This window comes from Ceratosolen solmsi, unplaced genomic scaffold, assembly GCF_000503995.2.
Source record: "Ceratosolen solmsi marchali unplaced genomic scaffold, CerSol_1.0 scaffold45, whole genome shotgun sequence".
NCBI classification, from domain to species: domain Eukaryota; kingdom Metazoa; phylum Arthropoda; class Insecta; order Hymenoptera; family Agaonidae; genus Ceratosolen; species Ceratosolen solmsi.
The window spans coordinates 1,480,356-1,501,244 of NW_011948436.1; the positions used below are offsets into that span (position 1 = coordinate 1,480,356).

Consider the following 20,889-nt stretch of genomic DNA (forward strand, 5'->3'; position numbering starts at 1 on the left):
CCCCCCCCCCCCACCAAGCCTTCAGCCCTGCCAATCCCATAACGGCTCATCTACCCATCTCGGGGATGCTCCTGCTTACGCGGAGAAAAACTTGGCGATTCGGTAACAGGCTGTCGTGACGGCAACGAAGAGGAGGTCTGCCATCGGCCGCGCATCCGTGAATTATGTTTATCTCGCTCTTTATTACGTGGCCCAGTCGATGCGTCCATCGATCCTCCATGGCTAATTGGAACGACGTCGGTGCATCGTATCGCATTGCCAAGATTATTTTTAGAATAAGACATCAGGACCGAGCCCAAAGAGAAAAATGACAATTGAATCTGTCGATCACGTGACTTTGTGGAAAATAATGGATAACGGACATTTCGAAATCAGTTCTCATCGATCGCTAAGCAATTACTGGATGCGCATGCCTCGACGAAGATTTTTCGAGAATCAGTAGACGCTGTATTACCAAGTGTGTTGCTTTCGAGGCAAGGCCATAAGAATTTGAGCCAATTGTTATGAGCGCGCGGATGGATATAACATTTTTATCGACTCTTACGTTATTATCGTTACGTGTACGACATGTATGAATGAAGTCGTGGCGAAATGGGGATAAATCAAGTTAGTTTGCCAGTTGTCTCATTACTCCCATATACGCTTTTAATTATGGTTTTGCGCTGGAACATTTTCCGCTTGTGGAAAAAGCATGTTGTATCGTTGGCGTGGCTTTTGTCGACGACTGCGGCCAATTTTCGTCTCGCTGCTCGAGTCTGCCGATAGAAAGTAGACGCGGTTGTTCGCCTCGGTAGTGAATCGGCGCGGTTCAAATTCACCGAAACCAAATCATCGACACGGCGGAACACTTTTTTTCCTCAATTTCTCGCCGGCGCGTTTCCTCATTACGAAAGGTTTTTTTGTCTCGTGCCTTCTCCCCCTCTCCCGCCCCTCTCTCTGCTCCTCGGTGTCTCTCTCTCTCTCTCTCTCTCTCTCTCTCTCTCTCTCTATATCTCTCTATCTCTCTCTCGCTCTCTCTTTCATTTGAAAGAGCGAGGCTCGAAGATGAAGAGTCGCTCGCAGGTGGATGAACGCTACCTACGAGTACAAGTTAACGTGGATGCGTACATGGGGATTGAAAAAGGTTTACGGAGCTCGGGGTCAGCTGAGCGAAAGTTATTGGCACATCTTGGGTAGCGTAAGGGCGGCGCAATCACCCGGGAACCCCGATATCACCACGACTAATTCAATATCGTTGTTGTTGCATTGCCAACGTGGCAGTGGGTCTTTTGTAAAATTTTACGCTCAATTTCGGCCTTTCATAATCCCATCGTCGTGTACGATATTTTTAATGAGATTGGTAATGAATAAGTTGCGAAAAGCACGTAGAGCAGCGTTGCAGGTAGCGTAGATCGGGCACCGTGTGCCTGACGAAAGACCGCTGGTGGGATAATTGAACAAAGTCGCAGGAAAGTATAAAAGCGTCCGTTGAAATGTTGTCGCCTACTGATAATACGTGCTATAACTTACCGTAGCGTTTGATGAAGGCGCGCCCTGCGTAAAAGATACGAATAAGTCGATGAGCGCACGTGGACGTGAGATGGCGAGGTCGGTACTGCTGGTGATCGCGCTGGTACTCCTCGAGGACACGAGGACGACATTAGCCAGAGCGACGATCGGCTTCGATGAGCACGCGGTTGTTGACGTTGACATGGTGACGGTGGACTCGCTCAGGCGAGAGGTTAGGCAGCCCGCGCCCCAGCGTGTCGCCTTGGAGGTCAGCGATCTCCTCTCCTCGAGCAACGTGCCCAAGAAAACGTCCCACGACAATAAGCACATTAAGAATTCGTCCGGTTCGTTCGAGGTTGTACGATTCGGTACTATTCGTCGATCTCCTCCCTCCGCTTTTACTTGATGCGTACGCTTAGTACTCGGATTCTCTTCATTCGGGCGCGACGCGACATTTCGTTCACTTTCGATCTCGTCTCTTGCTTCCTTTAACGCTTTGGACGGCAAGGGATACGGTTAAATACGACAGGGGACGGGTGATGTTAGGACCGAATCGACACAGCCGAACCTAGCTAATGCTCGGATATCGTTGGGAGTATTGGCGAAGGCAAGCGACGTGCTCGCAATTGTATTTACCCTGGATTTTGTATGTACAAGCAGGTAAGTCCAACGAGGGCGGATTTTACAAGACTTACGGTAGTGACGCCGATGGCGAGAAGGGCTACTTGAAGAAGACCTTCAGCAAGGGCGACCACGGCTACAAGACTCTCGATACATTCCATAAAAAGCTCGGCGACCGCTATGGTTTCGAGGAACACGAGGCCTTTGGCAAGGCTTCCGATAAGGAAGAAGAGAAGCAGGAGGACAAGTCCGCTTCGACGAAGCACAATCACAACACCGATCACGAAGGGGCCGGTACGCTATCGACTTTCTATCGTCCTCTCATCAGGTCTCTTTCTCTATCTTTCTATCTATACATCTATCTATTTCTCTATCTACCTATCTATCTATCCATCCATCTATCGATCGATCTATCTATTTATCTATCTATCCATCTAACTATCTATATATAAATGTATATATATATATATATATATATACATTCCTATCTAGAAGATGAAACTGCCAAAGTTCCTCTTTGCTCGCTCCGTCAATTATTGAGCAATTCATCCAAGCAAATATGGCTAACGTTGCTCTGCGTGTCATAGGTACCGATGTCGAAACCCACTATGCAGACGATGGCGAAGGCGACCATTCCGAATACAGCGATGGTGGGGATAGTGGGCATTATTCTGGAGACGAGGGCGAAAGCGACAGTTACAGCGAGTCATACTCCTCGAGCGACGGGGACGGCTACGACAGCGGCTCCGCGGAATCTTACTCGTCTGGCGGCGAATCCTCGAACGAGGAGGACGACGGAGAGTCCTACTACTGATAAGGATAGCCGTGATCTTGCCAGCATCTACTATTTAAGCTATTTAATGATATTTAAGGCTCGTACATGCATTTATGCATACAGACATACACACTGTACATCATGCTCTATTCAATAAATCGCCAACTTCCCATTTGTAAGTGCCGTGTTATTGTTTCACTGCATCAGCCGAGCGGAGCGAGCCGCCGAAAAATATAGCGACAACAATTATCGGCCGTGTTTCGTGTACCTCTTGATAATGCCAACACATTAGCTGCTCACTGACAGTATCGTCGGGTCGAAGGGTAAATTACGTGGCACGCAGGAGCTCCGTCGTTACAAGCGCGCACGCGATAGCCGCGAAAATTTGTAGGGATTGCGCACGAATTTGTCTCGCGGGTTAAAAAAGCATTTTAGTCACGCGATATATAAAATATTAATCTTACAGGTTTGCCGACGATTTACGTTGTCCTTTATCATCTCTTTGATTTTGTCCTTATACCTTTTATTATAATTTACCAATTTACCATGTAATTTCGACTTGATTATCGATTATTGCATTTTTCTCCGTAATAGAGTATTTTGTCTCCTAACTATTAAGTGACTTATAATCATAAATCAAAATTTCTGTCATCTTTCAATGAATGTGAAAATTGATCTTATTGAGAATTGTAAATAATAATTAAATAACAGCAACAACAACAACAACAACAACAACAACAACAACAACAACAACAACAACAACAACAACAACAACAACAACAACAACAACAACAACAACAACAACAACAACAACAACAACAACAACAACAACAACAACAACAACAACAACAACAACAACAACAACAACAACAACAACAACAACAACAACAACAACAACAACAACAACAACAACAACAACAACAACAACAACAACAACAACAACAACAACAACAACAACAACAACAACAACAACAACAACAACAACAACAACAACAACAACAACAACAACAACAACAACAACAACAACAACAACAACAACAACAACAACAACAACAACAACAACAACAACAACAACAACAACAACAACAACAACAACAACAACAACAACAACAACAACAACAACAACAACAACAACAACAACAACAACAACAACAACAACAACAACAACAACAACAACAACAACAACAACAACAACAACAACAACAACAACAACAACAACAACAACAACAACAACAACAACAACAACAACAACAACAACAACAACAACAACAATAATAGTAATAATAAAAATTATTTTTCAATCCGAAAAACCAAACTTCACTACAAACTATTTAAACAATTATACTAGGATACTTTAGTTGCTGATAATAACAATATAATAATGATCATTATGACATCGCATAAGCAATCTCCTTAGTCGTAGTTCATGAAAAAGGTTAATTTTATTATTATTTTTTTTTTTAACTATTACTAATTTGTACAATCAACGAAAATAAAATCACTTTAAAGAAGTTTTTTTGTTAAAGTATTTTTGTTAATTTACATGATTTAAACGTACGTATTATTTTGAATTTCATAGCTGTAATTAATGTGTTGCTAAACATTCGAAACAAAACATGTTAGTTTTTCTTGTTATTAGTATTATATATTTTTTAACTTTCTTCATCAGTACATATTGAACAAGCAATAGAGTTAGTTTTTTAATCACTTATTTTTTAATCACTTGATTAACTTTTACATGTACTTTTATAATCTAATAATTGCTTAAGTAAAGTAATGTATTTTATTTCTTGACTATTTTAATATAATTATTCTATAATAAATTGATAGGATTTTTAAGAATATTTATAATACTTTTTCTGAATAATTAACATGATTTAAATCAATACATTTATTCTACTAGTATTTCAGAATTGATAGCTTTCAGCTAATTATATTACATATAACTTAATTGTACGTTATTGAAATATACTATACAAATTTTGAAATTTTTTAAAAGCTATATAATGTAATAGAACAGAAAGGTAAGAAAGAAAACGAGTCAAAAACAAATATTTTTTATTATTAATAGCAAATGTATGTTATTAATGTATTCAAAAAAATTTTATGATAATTGAATTATTTAATTTTCTCCATAAATAATATGAGTTGCATGTCATCCATATGAAAAATTAATGATGAATTCAGATTTTTTTTAACTGGGCACGACTGCTTGCAAATAAAGTTTGCATTTTAACTGTGCAAACTTGCATAAAAATAATGCATCCCATGCATTTTAAAAATTTGAATACAGCTTGTCTTCATTGTATTTTAATCATAATAAAATACTGTTACACATAAATCGGATTCAAATAAATAATCTATAAATTTATAAATCAACTTCAATTATAATAAAAATAAATAATTTCATAAATAATATATTATTTTGTTAAAAATATATAAACAAAATATCTAAACATTAAAAATTCAGTAATTCTTTTAAGAATAATCGTAATACGTACAAATCCTTAAATGATGAAATTAGTTAAAGTTTTTAGTTTCATATTATTGAAATCGTGGATAAGATATATAAATGTAAAGATCACAATGGTTAAATCAACGAAAACGGCATTTACACGATTTTCATAATTTTGTCATTACAACATAAAACATATAATAATGATAATAATACAACAGTATAATCGTTAAAAAAAAAGAAAAACAAGTCATATAATATGGCTGCGTTAGATGCTAAACAACAAATGAATTGCATAAATATTAAAAGGTATGTATGCGTAATTTGTAAGTGAAATATATTAACAGTCGGTTGGCTTACAAGCAAGTATCCTAATAGCAATTGCTTTTCCTTTAAACTAAAGAATTTTCAAAATTTCACGACAATGTATAGTCAAATTTATTGCGTACAATGAGTGCCAGTGCACTTGAAAAATAGCTTCACGAATTTCACATCGGCAGTTGTCCAGCGTCCATGTTGGCGTTTGTTGTAATGGTTTATAACGAGTAAAGTTTCGCGCGGTCTGTGCCACCGCAATGCAATAAAATGAGCCACGGCATTCGGCCCGTTAATTGCGTGCGATAATTATGGTTAATCGTCGTCAGTTGGGAAGTTCTCTCCAGTTGCTTATTATATTAACATCTGACTTTTCAATTTATTTTGGCTTTACTCCCTTATTTGCTTTAAACTTCGATTTCGGATAAGTTTTAATTCTGCGCTGCGCTTCAATACATTGATTTTACCAAGCATTTACATAAAATAAAGTTTCAACATTCCGACTTGATGGAAAATCCATGAGTGAAACTCTTCAGCAATATTAAATTCACACAAAACAATTTCATTTGTGTTGAAAAAAAATATTAAATATTCTCATGAAAAACTTTAGAATTACTTTTGATAGTTATAATAATAGTTCTAACATTATTTTCTTTATAGTTTAAGAGAATTAGTTTTCAACAAATTTATTAATTTTATAATGTACATCTAATTTGAATAGAAATTGTAATAAAACATACATATGACAATAGATTATTTACAAATTAATATTTACGATTAATTATTCAAGTAATTAATTGCTATTTACTTACCTCTAAATTATTCATTTATTATAAATGGTGTATTGTATAATTTTCATTTGATATTATTAACTTTTCTATATACATGAATTTATTTTATTTTTTCATGAAAAATACTATATATATATATAATTATAACAGTATTTAGAATTCTACATTTTCATTATAGTTTAATTATAGTAATAAGTTCACGTAGAATAAGCACTTCACAGTAGAATTTGATGCAATTAAGAATATGTTTTAAATATTTGGATGCATTCTTAATGTTATTGTATAATGTTATCATTTTTTTGACATTTGTAAGAAGATATGTGTTTAAACAGCATTTCAAATAAGATTAAAATTAATAATTAAGAATTGTCAATAATGTGGAACATATAATATACTAATCTACAGTTTTAACGAATTAAAATATTTTGAATCATCTAGCACTTTGAAGAATCTATATTATTCTCTAAAAATAATAGGAGAAACAAATACATTGTTATATTGTATATCAATATTATACCTTAAATGATGATGATTTTTAATAAATAAGCTTTCAATAGGGATAAATTGAGTCAAATTATAAAAACATTTTATACGTGTATAATTAATAGATTATATTGTAATCAATAACGATCATTTATTACTTGATGATATTAGAAAATTTTTTATAAAATATTTAACAAAATTGTAAATAAAACATTATAACACAATTTAGCGTTTGAATTTATTTAATCATCGATAGATTAAAATAATTTTCATTTCCACAACAAAATTACAATAAATAAATATTCACTAAACCGGTAATATTAATTTTTATTATACACCTTACTATTTAACGGCAGCATATCATTTATTATTAAGAAAAAAATTTTATGCAATAATATATTATATAATATATAAATACAATCATAGGCAAGAATATTATGCAACAGATAATATTTATAATATATAAATTTTAACAATAACAGCATCATTACAGTTTATACAACACAATCGTTGGTATAATTTTTCAATGACAGATTGTCATCCTACTTTACCGTCCATATTTTATAGAAAAACATAATAATGAACATCAGTATGCAGTTATTAAATAATAATTATGGATTTTATTATTTTAAATGAAAAACATACATTCGTAATATAAAAATTACGAGAAAATTTTGGTTAAATTATTTTATGATGAAATATTACACACTTTGAAATATTTATTACGTAACGTATTTCCAGCTTCAAGAAATTCAAGGTCCTTTTCTTTTACAGTTAATGAAAAATGAAGGTATAATTGTGACATAATTGTCTAATTTTCATTTTTTATTGGATATACCGATTATGTACAAATAAATTGGTAACAATATTCATGAAATAATATATTATGTTTTGCTTGTCTTTCGAAATATGTCTTGTATTCCACTAAGTTTGGATATACAAAACTTGATTTATTATTATATGCCGAGTACAATTTTGTAGTAATGTCATACATTACAACTAATTACTTTATCAATATTATTTTACGTAATTGATAAATTTTAACTACACGATGTTTTAATTCAAAATATACGAAAATTCACTTGAATTTTTCTATGCACCAAATATTATTATTATTTTTATTTTTTCTTTTTCATACAAACATTTCAAATTATTATTATAATAAATTCAGCTGTATGAAATGTAATTTGATTTGATGGTTTATCATTACAGAAATTAAAAAACTAATAAAAAATGTTTTGTATGAAATGATATCATGAATTCGTAATAAAAGTAATCTATACCGTTGCATGCAAAAAATGGACCATTCCTTGCCTTCTTATACATAATTTTTTTTAATGCTTTATATATTAATACTCGTTATAGTATTTGAGATTTTCCTTAAAACGTATGATCATGAGATAAAGATTGATAGAATGTCTGTAACGCATTCGTTGTATAGGAAATATTTGAAAAATAACAAAATTAATTACTATATAATTCTTTATGATTAAGATGCGTAAAAAGAAAAAAATATGTAAATGAAAAAGTTCATAATTAATGGAAGTTGATACAAATTAAAATTATATTTCAAAAGTAAATATTTCCGTTATACAATAAATAATGATACTGATAAAAAATAACGTTAAGTAATATTTAATCATGTATTTAATTATATAAGTAAGACAAATTCCTATCCGACTATGAAATATTATGTATTTTAGAGCGTATTCATTAGTCATAATTTTAATGAATTTATTTCTTAAAGGATATGAATATGCAAAGTGAGTTGAATCAATTTAAACGGTTTGAAATCGGAAGGATACTGTGAAATGACAGTGAATTTTTCTAATGTATTTGCACATTAAATTAAATAAGCACTAATTCTTCGTTCATAAGATTCTATATTTTTGAAGCTGTTATTCAATAGGATGATTATTTTACGAAATTTTACGAATATTAATGACGATAATAGCGGATAGATGGATAAGATAGTCACTCAATTGAAAAATATAATAGCTATTAAGAGCTTTGTAACTGCATTATAATATAAATGTTAATAAATACTTGTGATAATGTTAAATGTAGCCGCAATAATTAGCTAAACACGTGTTAAAAGTTTCGAAATATAAAGTCCTCTTATTATAGGAGAAAGTTAAATGATTTATAAACATTTATTACACAGCAGTTTGGTATTTGCAGTATCGGCATAGTTTATACGAGGAAGCCATTAAAAGCGCAAAATCCTTCACAGCTTCTTTGTTTATAAGCTGGAATGAACGAAGAATACCATTGGCACGCATGTACCAGTTACGTTTGCGATCACAATCTTCTAATGAAATGATTATGCTTCGGATTATATATCCACATATTCACATATTCACAAAGAATATACACAAATTATCGTGCTTTCTTTCTTGAAGAATTTAAGTCGTTCTGTGAATTTTATGGGGATTTTGGAATAGCAATAAACTAAATGCCCGTTATAATAGTTATTTCCGTATTATAGTTTATTCGGATAATTATAGAAATTGTAAAGTTTTTAATGTGTTACATTGGATAGTAAAAATAAAATATCGAAGAATATAAGGGTATGTCGGTTTATTACCCTATTTAACTGATTAAGTAAGATTATTTTTTATTACTCAATTTATGTGATGCATTAATAGCATATCATGAATTTTTAATGCTAAGTAGATATAAGCATGGCATATTTTATAATTATACGTATTTCAATGAGATAGTACTTTATATATTATAAAATTGATGAACCCGTAATTTCGTAATTTCGAAATTCATAAATTTTTCTGAAACTACAATTGAAATTATGTTACAGAAGTAAGGGCTTAAGAAGTGCCTAAAAGCAGAAAAATGTTCGGAAAAATATGCTTCTTCGTATCTTTCTTTCTTTATTCTTTTTTCACTTTTTTTCTTTCTTTCTTTCTTTCTTTCTTTCTTTTTTTATGCCGTATTTGGCAGTGATTCTGTCTTTAAATTGGTACGCTCTCGTATTTGCACAGCATAATCGCGACAAAGATTGGTTATACTACTGGTTCGGCCGACTCGTGCGAACAGAAATAAAAATGACGGTCCCGATTCCTTTCGCTGCCAGCTTCAATTTACACTCGATATTGCTAATTTAAAAAGTCTCCCTTGAATAAATAAGTAAGATATTGATATTAGCGAATAAATAGTCTAATTTTTTTTTTCTACTTTTGGCGGATTACTCATTGTCTCGCTATTTCCTCGAGTTTCTTTTAGCGATATTTTCAATTTACAATAATCCGAGTCGATGATTTATAATTTCTTACCGTCGGACACACCGTTCAAATATTATATTCGCATATTACGTAACGAGATTAAGTTTGGCGCTATTAGGTAAAATAATAATAAGGCTTTATCATTATACAAGTGGTGCAAGTTTGTTGGTAAAAGGAAAGACGTTAGGCAGAATGCTTTGCATCTGCTTCATTCGCGCTTCTCCTTTAATCTATTCAATCTGCGCGGCCGGATTAATCCGAGAGTTCGCCATTTTCTTCATATCGGCATTATCCATCATCGGCACCTCTATTATATACCTCTATTATAGACGTAAGGGAAAAAGTCCAGGACGAAATTGGCGACGTACAGTTTGTCTTTCGGGTGTGCGTGCAGCCGCGCTCTGATTAGAGAGAAGAAAAGAATAGAGACGGTCGCCGGTCCCGAGTCTTTTGGAGTCCGAGCAAAGTGTATAACGTCGTTATGTGCGTTATAGGCGGGTGCCTCGGAGAATTTGTAACGAAGCTACGTGACTGGCTTGTCGACGCTTGTATTTGGAAATCCCATTATAAAAGGCGCGCGCTAAAAATCTATCTCCGCCGCGCGCAAACGCGTATGACCGCAGCTGACGCAAAGCTGATTGGAATAATCGCTATCCGAAAGGCGAATATGGTAGGCGAAAAAATACACGGAAAAAATGCTTGACAACAAAGAGCCGAGCGGAGCGATGCCGTTCGGTCGAATCCAAAATTTTCCGCGGAAGTTTCGCATAGCCCTCGACTTTCGCCCCCAAAATTGCGATGTATTTTGGGCTACCAACAACAACCCTCCTTCTTCGCGTGAATTTTTACCGGATACATCGTGAGTAAAATGCGGGTCACGAGTTGCAGCGTGTAAAATTTTACGCGATTTTTCTTGCTCCGTGGCTGGGGCTGGGGCTGGCTGGCTGACCGGCCTCTAATTTCATTTGTTTTCATTTGCGCAAGAAAAATAATCGATATTCCGGGTACCAACGACGAGGACCTTTCCGTAATACTCACCGAGAGATTTAGCGACAGTTCGTCTTTGTCTTCTTTTTTTTTTTATTTTTTTATTTACTCTTTTTTTTCACGTCCCATGTTTTGTCGCTGCGTTTAAGTGTGCAATTGTCAGAAAGCTCCGAATAAATGGTCGTTATTTGTCATAGCGCCCTTGATAAATGATATTATTTTTTGAAAGATAGTTCGAAATAACACGAATATTGATTTTGATTAGTAGTTTTTGTAACAAGATAAAATACAATCGAGTTTGTAATTATTTCCAGTGGAAATAGAGTTGTATTAGACGTTAGAATACGAAGGCAAAATTTTATTTTCTCGTCAAATATATATGTATAAAGAGAAGGAGATAGAGGGACCGAGGGAGTGAGAAGTGGTAAGCGTGTGTTGTGTTGTGTTGTGTGTGTGCGTGTGTGTGTGTGTGTGGGGGGGGGTGACTAGAGAGAGAGAGAGAGAGAGAGAGAGAGAGAGAGAGAGAAATGGATAGAGAAGGATGATGGGAGGGGTGGGGTAGTTAGAGGAGGATCGAAATATGGTTATCAAACGTTATGCCAATTTGAAACAATTTATTGGGTTTAAAAATCAATATTAGTGCCGTTATATTACTTTTTTATTACACAATTGATGACATATAAAAATATAAATTAATATTAGGAGATTATTTTCAAAGCAGCATTATACGCATACAGTTCAGAAAGAAAATTAATCTACTACAAGGTGAGAAAAAAAAATACAAAACTCATAAATACTCGAGCTCCAATGGAATAACGTAGAAAGAGATAATAAAGTATTGTTTAGATCTATGATTCTTTTGTTTAATCTTGTTAGTTTTTTTGCAATCATTCTCGAAAGTTTTTATCCAACTTTATCCCCATTTTTTTTTTTTTTTTTTTTCTGGAAATGCGAACGAACGCATTTCTAGATTTCGTTTTTATCATTATCGACATCACATAACGAGCGCCTCTTTGTTTGTAATTTAAATGAGCAGCGATGAAAAATAAGCTGATACTATATGTTGATACATAGTTTATTGTGTCACATGGACTAATCGAATATGGTTGGACGCGATTTTCCTAGCACCTGCAGCTTCGTGGCAACTCTCTGGGCTTTGTGTTAACGCGCTCAAAGCGCAGCATCAATATCAATAGCTCGGAACGACTTGCCTTATCCTATCTCAGTTAAAAAGGAAAAAAGACTTGATTTGAACAGACGAGGCGAGTGGCAGGGATTTCAATAGTTGCGTTCGGTTATCTAAATAGATAGTTACGCGAATGGGAGAATCGGTTTGATACGCTTCGGTTCTTGGACTTTCTCCGCGATGGCAAAAAGATGGAAATACGTGCAGGCTCCGGCGGGGAATCGAATTGCTCGCATGAACGGTCATATGATTCCAGCGCTGTTCTTCCGATTAAATCCGACCCGGAGAAAAAGATCGACTATAAATAGTCAGGAGGCGACCAAGTTCGGACGAGTCGAGCGTTGCTTATGGGACTTGGAGGATGGCCGACGCTCGAAGCCGCCGGGGGCTGCCGCCGGCGCCGCTGCCGCTGCCGCTGCTGCCGCTGCTGCTGCTGGTCCTGTGCCTGTGCGCCGTGGGCCTCGCGAGGGAGGTGGGTCCCGCTCGGGACTTAGAGGTCGCCGCCAGCCACCATAAGGGGCACCACTCGGAGGAGGAAGGCGGCAAGGAGCACCACCACCATCATCACGAGGAGCACGGGGAGAAGGGTCATAAGGGCCACAAGAGCCACCATCACCACGACAAGGGCGAGCACGGGGAGCACGACAAGGACCATCACGAAGGCCATCACGAGGAGCACGGTGGGCATCACAAGCATCACCACGACGAAGAGGGCGAGCACGGCGAGCACCACGAGGAGAAGAAGGGCCACAAGGGCGGCAAGTTCGGGGAGAAGAAAGGCCATAAGAAGGGCCACAAGACCAGTGGCTACCACCACAAGGTGCACAAGGACGAGTATCACAAGGAGCACAAGTTCTACGACGACTACCATAAGGGCGGCCACCACGAGAAGCACGGACATCACCACGGGCATCACGGCAGCAAAGAAGGACACCACAAGAAGGGCGGACACCATCACAAGGGCCATCACGAGGGTCACAAGGGCAAGAAGGGTCACGCGTCCAAGGGACACCACGACGAAGACCATAAAGGTCATCACGGCAAGCACGGACACGAAGAGCATCACGGTCATCACGAGAAGCACGAGAAGAAGGGTGGACATCATCACGGGAAGAAGCATCATTATAAAAAGGGATAGACTCGAGGATGACGAGGATGACTTGCAATCACCACTAAAGTGCCACGATTACATAACTTTACCTCCTTTTCACACACATCTTTCTTACGCTCTTATTTCATTCTTGTATATTCTTATAATAAATCAACAAATAATTTTATATGTACCATTCTTCTACTTATTATTATTATTCTCATTATTATTATTATTATTATTATTATTATTTCCTAATCCTATGGTTTCGTGCAAATAGCCGTGCACTCGCCGCTCACCCAGGCCCTCTCTTATTAGACAATATTATAACGATTAGCACTATCGTACTTATCAAATTCAAAAAGTATTATTTCATTCTAAATTATCTCTTAAAGTTATTATAAGTTGAAGTCGAAAAATATGTTTGCTTTTTAACAACAGACTACGTTGTCTAGTATGCGTGCGTGCGCGCGCGCGCGTATATATATATATATATATATATATATAATTTATATATTTATTTAACTAAAGCGCGCTCTTATCAATCTTGCATAATTAAGTCGAAGAATTTATAGAGCTTATGAAATTAAATTATATAATTTTAATAATGTAAAACAAAAAAAGAAAAAAAAAATTACTTACCATAAAGCATCTTTAAACGTATTTATGATTTAAAAAATTCTTAATAATAGACATTGAGTTACCAGTCAATCATTCGCTACTGTAAATACAAATGCTACGGGATTTCGATTATATCTTAAGTATATTACGAGGTGTAATTTTTTTATTTATTTTCATGCGCAAGTGGCGAAATGAACGAAACGAGACGATAAAGTTTCATTATTAACTGTTGATGTAAAGGAAGGGCAAAGTAGAATATTCCTTCCGAAATTTCTTGCTCTTACGTCTTACGTTTACGTGGCCATTTGACGATATATTAATTAGTACGGCCCTCTTCGCAACAAGTGACGAACGCATCCCAAAGTCCGAGTTCTCATTAGAGCATAAATGAGAAATGAAATAAATGATTTACACCGGCGACTAACCGTCGAAACATCCGAGCGCCACGTCGATGTTGGATTAGAGGCGCGGATGCTGAATGGGCCTTTGGGCAATAAGTCGAGGAGGCGCCTCGCAACCCCAACATTTATTATTTGATAATTCACGAACAACAAACATTGCACTATTGAAAAGCGACTTGTCATTTGCAAAAAAAAAAAAAAAAAAAAAAAAAAAAAAAAAAATAGTGAAATCGTGAGAAATGCGGGTGAGTTTGAGCAAGATCGACGATTTCCAAGTCAAGTTGCATAAGTGTGGGCACCGGGCGTGCTAACCTGGCGTGGCGGTGACGGCTGTGTAAGATTTTAAGCAGGTTAAGGAGACGCCGTTTGCGTAACGGGCGATCAGCTCGGTCGGCGACGGCTGGCCAACTGACTGAGAAGCGAAAGACAAAAGAAAGACGAACGGCTTCCCTAATATTACAGCAAAATGTCTTGGCAGATAGCGATATATATAATCGAGCGCATATCGAGGTGGCTGGTGCATAAAGCGATTGGCGCTCGAGCAGTGAGTTGAGCGACTCGTTTCCATAGATAAAATCAGCGATGAGGATCCGGGTGGCGAGGTGGATGCTAGGAGTGGGCCTCGCGCTACTCGCGAGTCCGGAGCTTCGGGTCGCAGGTCGCGGTGTCGCGAAGCTCGGTGAGGTTATCACGGCCCAGCTGTCCGATAAGCTCCTGGACCTTGAGACGGCAGCCTCGCACCATAAGGGCCATCATAACGAGGAGGGCCACGGCGGGGAGTCGCACGAGGATCATCATCACGAGCACGGTGACAAGGGCCACAAGGGATACAAGAATCATCACGAGCATCACAAGGGCGAGAAGGGCCATCACGATAAGGAGGGCCACCATCACCATTACGACGAGGAGGGCGGTCATAAGAAGCACCACCATCACGACGACGGATACCATCACGAGCATCACAAGGGCGAGAAGGGCGAGAAGGGTCACAAGTTCCACGAGAAGGGCCACTTTGGTAAGGGCCACAGCACCAAGGGCCATCACGAGGTCCACAAGCTCGACGAGTTCAAAAAGGACAAGGAATTTTACGACGAGCACCACGATCACGGCCACCACGAGGACCACGGGGGCCATCACCACGAGCACCATCACAAGAAGGGCGGGCACCACAAAAAGGGCCATCACCATAAGGGGCACCACGACGGTCATCACGGGAAGAAGGGTCACCACGAGAAGGGACATCACCATCACGATCACAAGGGGCACAAGAAGGAGGGCGGACATCACGAGCACCACCATCATCATCAAGGCTACGGTAAGAAGGGCGGCCACGAGGATCATAAACATTGGCACCATAAGAAGGGACATTGATCCGCACGAATACTTCGCGGCCCTACAAGCTGTACTACTCTCGCTCATCGACGTTGAGAAACAATCTTTATTGACTCTTGTGTTGATATTTTCTAAGCTTTATACTACCAATATACAGTTATCGAGAAATGCGTTTATGTCATATTTAATTTAAGACTTAGATTGCATTTAAGTTCCTTTGTCAATGCGATATTTACTGTGAAATACATTTTTATTCTTTCCTTCTTCTTCTTCTTTTTTTTTTTTTTTTTTTTTTTTTTTTTTTTTTTTTTTTTTTTTTTTGTTTTTTTTTTTTTTTTTTTTTTTTTTTATCGATGTGCATTAAAGTAGCTTTTTATTAAAGAAACGTATGAATTTGGTTATTTTTTCATAAACGCGGAATCCCTGCCATTTATCCCATATGCAATATCCATTATCGCAATCGATATATCAAGAGCATTATTTTTTATTTTGGTGCGATGAAATTATTTACGCTGGCATTAAAGCCACGCCGAGATTTGTAAATAGAAATTCTCCAGGCGGTTCGATAATACTATGTGCGGACTCTCATAGGGGACATAATACAACATCCGCATGTGCTTGTTGAAAAAAGATGCTTTATCGTTGACTGCCAGAAGCTTCATAAGTGACAACCGTAACAAGGAGCTACCATGTCCATATAATAGAAACTATTGTCACTGTCCGAGTCACCGTACATTACGGATAGCGAAAAATATCTCTACGAGTTATAACATTCCCAAGTATTGAGTTTTTCCCTTATCAAAAGTATCATATTATTTCACTATTAATTTTTTTTTATCTACAGGATGATGTCAGAGTTTGGTAATAAGCGTGAATAATATTGAATATCCCATTTTACTGATAAATCTATGTCATTAATTTTGTCAACATTCAGAATTCCGTCTATATTGTTATAAATATAATAAAGAACAAATTCTGAAAAAGCACTACATAATTAAGCTCAAATAACTGTGTAAGTTTAAATTAATATATATAAATAGCAAAATTATTAATCTGTTTCATGTGCACAAGTAGATATAGCATTAGTTATGGAAAAAAAATTTTTAATTGAAAATCAGATTAAGTTAATGGAAAATTATTTTTATTATTAATATTTTAATTGTAATTAATATTTTGTGTTTTTGGTAAAATCGATGTTTAATAATAAATTTAAAAGCTAAAAATTAAATGATGATTATAAATTCGAATATAATATAATTTTCATATAAATCAATGGATAATATAATTCATATTTTAAAAAAATTGTGTTAATATAAAACTGAAATTAACATTATAATAATTCTGTTTGACTCGAAGTTTCGTATTACTTACGATTAAATAGAGGAGGAAGTAAATGCTCGCGTTTTAGTCTAAATCTTGTTTATTTCACTCTTTATTATAATGAAAGGATTTGAAAAATAAATTAAATAATGAAATTTATAACGAAAGTACTTTAATAAAAATGTTGTTTTATATAAAATTTTGGTAATTAAAATTTCTTTTAGTACCCATTGCGATAACGAAGTCAATATGCTAATAAAAAAAAAATGTAGGAGTTCGCAAAGCTTTAATAAAAATTCAATGATATTATATGAATATTTTTTTAGTTCTTAAATATTCAAACATTATTTATTATATAACATAATATTTGCGTTGGATTTAAAAAGTAACTTCAACTAATTTATTAATAACAAGATGCTTTTATGATCTTTTGTTTTTGGCTAGAAAGTAGTTGTAATGAAGCCTCGAAAGAAAAAAAACGAAATTATTTGCCCGAGAAATATACGTATAAAAAATTAATAGATCGCGATTGTTGTATAATTAATATATATCGAACGTATTTTCCCGCAAAATTAATGTAAAAATGAAATTATTTTGAAAACTCATCCACATTATTTATGAATGATTTAGTAACCCTAGAGCCCATTTCCAAGAAAACCTTATAGATCCTTCGGTATATATTTATATATTTTAGCATTTTATATTGTTCATCAACGTTGCGCATTTTATATTATGTGCAAATATACATTTGCAAAATCAACAGAGTCGTTTTCTGGTTGAATTTTTGGGCTAATATTATCATTAGAAAATATGGTCAGCCATAATGACGATGTAATGAGCTGCTTGAATTCGTTAGGCGAGTGGGGCGGTAAATTTTTCAGTTGGTAATTAGGCAAATTTTCCAAAGGGCTTAAGAGAAATGAAAGAGACAAGGGACAAAGGCAGAAACAAGACTTTGTTCCTTTTTGATGATAAGCCGTGGCGTTTCAGCGTGAGACCAGTAAATGAAGAAAGTAAAAAGAAAGGGAAGAAGGATAAAGGATAAGTAGACGACTCGTCGAAATGTAAACCTCGAGTCAGTTTCACCAGATGTCTCGCAAGTCGCAGGTGTAGCGAACAGTACTAACAGGCGAAAGAATTGAATTTTGTCGCCTTACGGTTCGTGCCGGACAACCAACGACACCGGTCATTTCGCTAAACCACCGTCGTCCTCTCATTATTGCACTGTTCATTTTCTCGTATCTTTCTTACTACAGTTTCTTACTCACATTCTCTCCCTCCCTCCCTCCCTCCCTCCCTCACTTTCTCACAAACACACTCTCTCTCTCTCTCTCTCTCTCTCTCTCTCTCTTAAAAGTTCGTGTGCGTTCTTTTACTCTATCTTATTTTTTCGTCTCTCACCCCACCACCGAAATAATTTCTTTTTCTTCATCTATTATGCAAACTTTAAAATTCTTCTGGGATGATTCCATTTAAATCACGCACCTTGCAGTTTTATTCAAATTATCAAGCAAATGTGTACGAGTATATACGGCTACGTTTATAATTACGTATAAGACTGCTTGTTAAACGAGTTTCGAACAAGCAGAAACATGTTCCTCCGCCTATTGGAAATATAATTAAAGGCAGACATTTTTAATTAAATTCTATGACTGTTTTATAAAATATTTTATTTGATTGTTAGCGATAATTGTCACAATATGAAACATCATCGAATAATTTAGTTATTAAGGAAATGTTATTGTTAATGCGAATATAAATATATATTTCTTTTAATTATTTGAAAGATCAGATTGATTAGCTTAATCTTAATGAACTTAAATTTTCACATTAGTTTATATAAGGATAGAGATAAAATTTTATATTTTAAACAATATTTTTTACTTTTCTCATATTTTTCTGATATTATTTATAGAAAGTATATATTTTTACATATTAAGTTGATTAATAATGAATAGCAGTAAACAACATCACAAGTTTACCATTTCATAAATACCAATAATTTCTTGCAGTTTTCTTTTTTTAATAATTCTACATGAATTTTTAAAAAGTCTTTTAAGAATTCTGAGTCTACACAATTTAGCAAGATTAAAATGTTAAATACAAATTAATATCATCTTGGCTAAATATTCATTAAATGTCACAGAAATAAAAGTATTTTAATATATTTATCGAGAATTATAATTACTAACGTTAGGCTAAATAAAATTATACATGCTCATAGCGTCTTAATCTGTTAAATATTTTTTTAATATTATTTCAAATATAAATTCCTAGAATTACAGCATTTAAATGGAATATATATATATATATATATATTTAAATTCTTTTATTCATGAGATTTAGAATACTTTAATTAAAAAAAATGTTAATATTGCCGTTATTAATCAAGCATTTATTTTAAATATTCCGAATTACTATAATTGGTAATATTAATGAAAAAAAAAACTTAAATTTTATTTTTGATGCTAGAAAAATAATTTGTTGCATTTATATTGACTAGAAATAAATTTTCTTCGGAAATATGTCCTAAATGTACTGAACATAAATTGTAAGTCGTTATACATCAAATATCAAGGCATTTAAATATTATTCCATATTAAATATTTTGACTATGGTATCTTAATATTTTTCCCTGTTAAATAAATAATAATTGAATTATTAATTTTATCTACTCATATATAACATTCTACTTTTAAATATTTAGAGATGTAAATTAAAAATATATAAAAATATATATTCTTCAAATAGTTGAAGATATTAAAGGAGAGCGAATATCTGATCATGACGTTCGTAATTTGTCGTCCAGAATCTATTCATCATTTGAAGAATTAATGGGTCAATTTTTCAATGCAATAAGTAGATTACTAAAAGTATGTATATAAGTTTTAAATGTATTCATTAAATCATATTTCTTGATAGTGTAAAGTCTTGTTCGTTTCTGTTTTTTTTTTTTTTGTTTTTTTTTTTTTGTTATAATTTTTAATCCATAAGCTTGAAACAATCATTAATTATTATAAAATAATGGTAATAATAATATTTTATGAAATAAAGATGTTTAAAATATCTTTTCTAATATAAAAATTACAACAAGATATTCAATTCTTTCATAGTAATATTGTAGATTTAACCTATCATATATTTCATGGCTCGATGAACGTTAGCGTTGACGTAATGAGTAATTACTTCCGTGGTAAAAGAAACCATATAAGAGTAAATTATAATAAAAACATGAAAAATAAATTTACAAAAAATTAACGTACTTAAATGAATTTAAATGTACATTACTATTATTTTATAGTTTGTCAAAATTTGATGGATGCTAATCTAAAAAAATTTGTATTCATCTTAACAAATATATGTTCCGAGTCGTATCTAAAATCTTATCCTGGAATTCTTATTCTCCATAATCTCGATGAATGTTAGAAAATTTATGTAAATAGTTGAATAAAAATTATATGCACAATTAATTTACAATAGGTATATTTGTATAGCGGTGTCGCATTATCTTATCAAAATTTTATTGATAGTGTTAGTCTGTGAGCGAGTCGAGTAAATATTACGGTTATTATATATCAAATAATGATAAATAGATTATTAAGCAAAGTAGCGAATGATGGTAAATGTATTATTAAATATAATTCTAATACTATAAATAATGTATATTATATTTTTGTAATTTAATTTATCATAGCTCGAATCTTAACATTTTTTTTTACTAAAAATGTATTAATTTTCATTGCGCCAACATTAACTTGTGCAAGGGTCTTGACGCTAATAGCAAA

At 34.3% G+C, this 20,889-nt stretch overlaps 3 protein-coding genes across 3 annotated transcripts; all 3 read left to right on the top strand.

The window, feature by feature from the left end:
- Window positions 1-1,579: 1,579 nt before the first annotated feature.
- Window positions 1,580-3,387, top strand: LOC105365146 (uncharacterized). The gene is made up of 3 exons (XM_011503241.1): window positions 1,580-1,832; window positions 2,149-2,403; window positions 2,697-3,387. Exons 1-3 carry the CDS (start codon window positions 1,580-1,582, stop codon window positions 2,921-2,923), a joined length of 735 nt encoding a protein of 244 aa, XP_011501543.1. The 3' UTR covers window positions 2,924-3,387.
- A 9,292-nt stretch (window positions 3,388-12,679) lies between these two features.
- Window positions 12,680-13,586, top strand: LOC105365074 (histidine-rich glycoprotein). Its single transcript, XM_011503158.1, has one exon. The coding sequence runs from the start codon at window positions 12,702-12,704 to the stop codon at window positions 13,476-13,478; it is 777 nt and encodes a 258-aa protein (XP_011501460.1). The 5' UTR covers window positions 12,680-12,701; the 3' UTR covers window positions 13,479-13,586.
- A 1,396-nt stretch (window positions 13,587-14,982) lies between these two features.
- LOC105365075 (histidine-rich glycoprotein-like) lies at window positions 14,983-15,935 on the top strand. The gene has a single exon (XM_011503159.1). It carries the CDS (start codon window positions 15,035-15,037, stop codon window positions 15,821-15,823), a length of 789 nt encoding a protein of 262 aa, XP_011501461.1. The 5' UTR covers window positions 14,983-15,034; the 3' UTR covers window positions 15,824-15,935.
- Window positions 15,936-20,889: the final 4,954 nt, after the last annotated feature.

Excerpts from the sequence above, each read along its gene's own strand:
- LOC105365146 (XM_011503241.1), top strand. The coding sequence starts at position 1,580 with ATGGCGAGGTCGGTACTGCTGGTGATCGCGCTGGTACTCCTCGAGGAC. Across the intron at positions 1,833-2,148 it reads GCACATTAAGAATTCGTCCG|GTAAGTCCAACGAGGGCGGA; the intron begins GTTCGTTCGAGG and ends ATGTACAAGCAG. Across the intron at positions 2,404-2,696 it reads CACCGATCACGAAGGGGCCG|GTACCGATGTCGAAACCCAC; the intron begins GTACGCTATCGA and ends TGCGTGTCATAG.
- LOC105365074 (XM_011503158.1), top strand. The coding sequence starts at position 12,702 with ATGGCCGACGCTCGAAGCCGCCGGGGGCTGCCGCCGGCGCCGCTGCCG.
- LOC105365075 (XM_011503159.1), top strand. The coding sequence starts at position 15,035 with ATGAGGATCCGGGTGGCGAGGTGGATGCTAGGAGTGGGCCTCGCGCTA.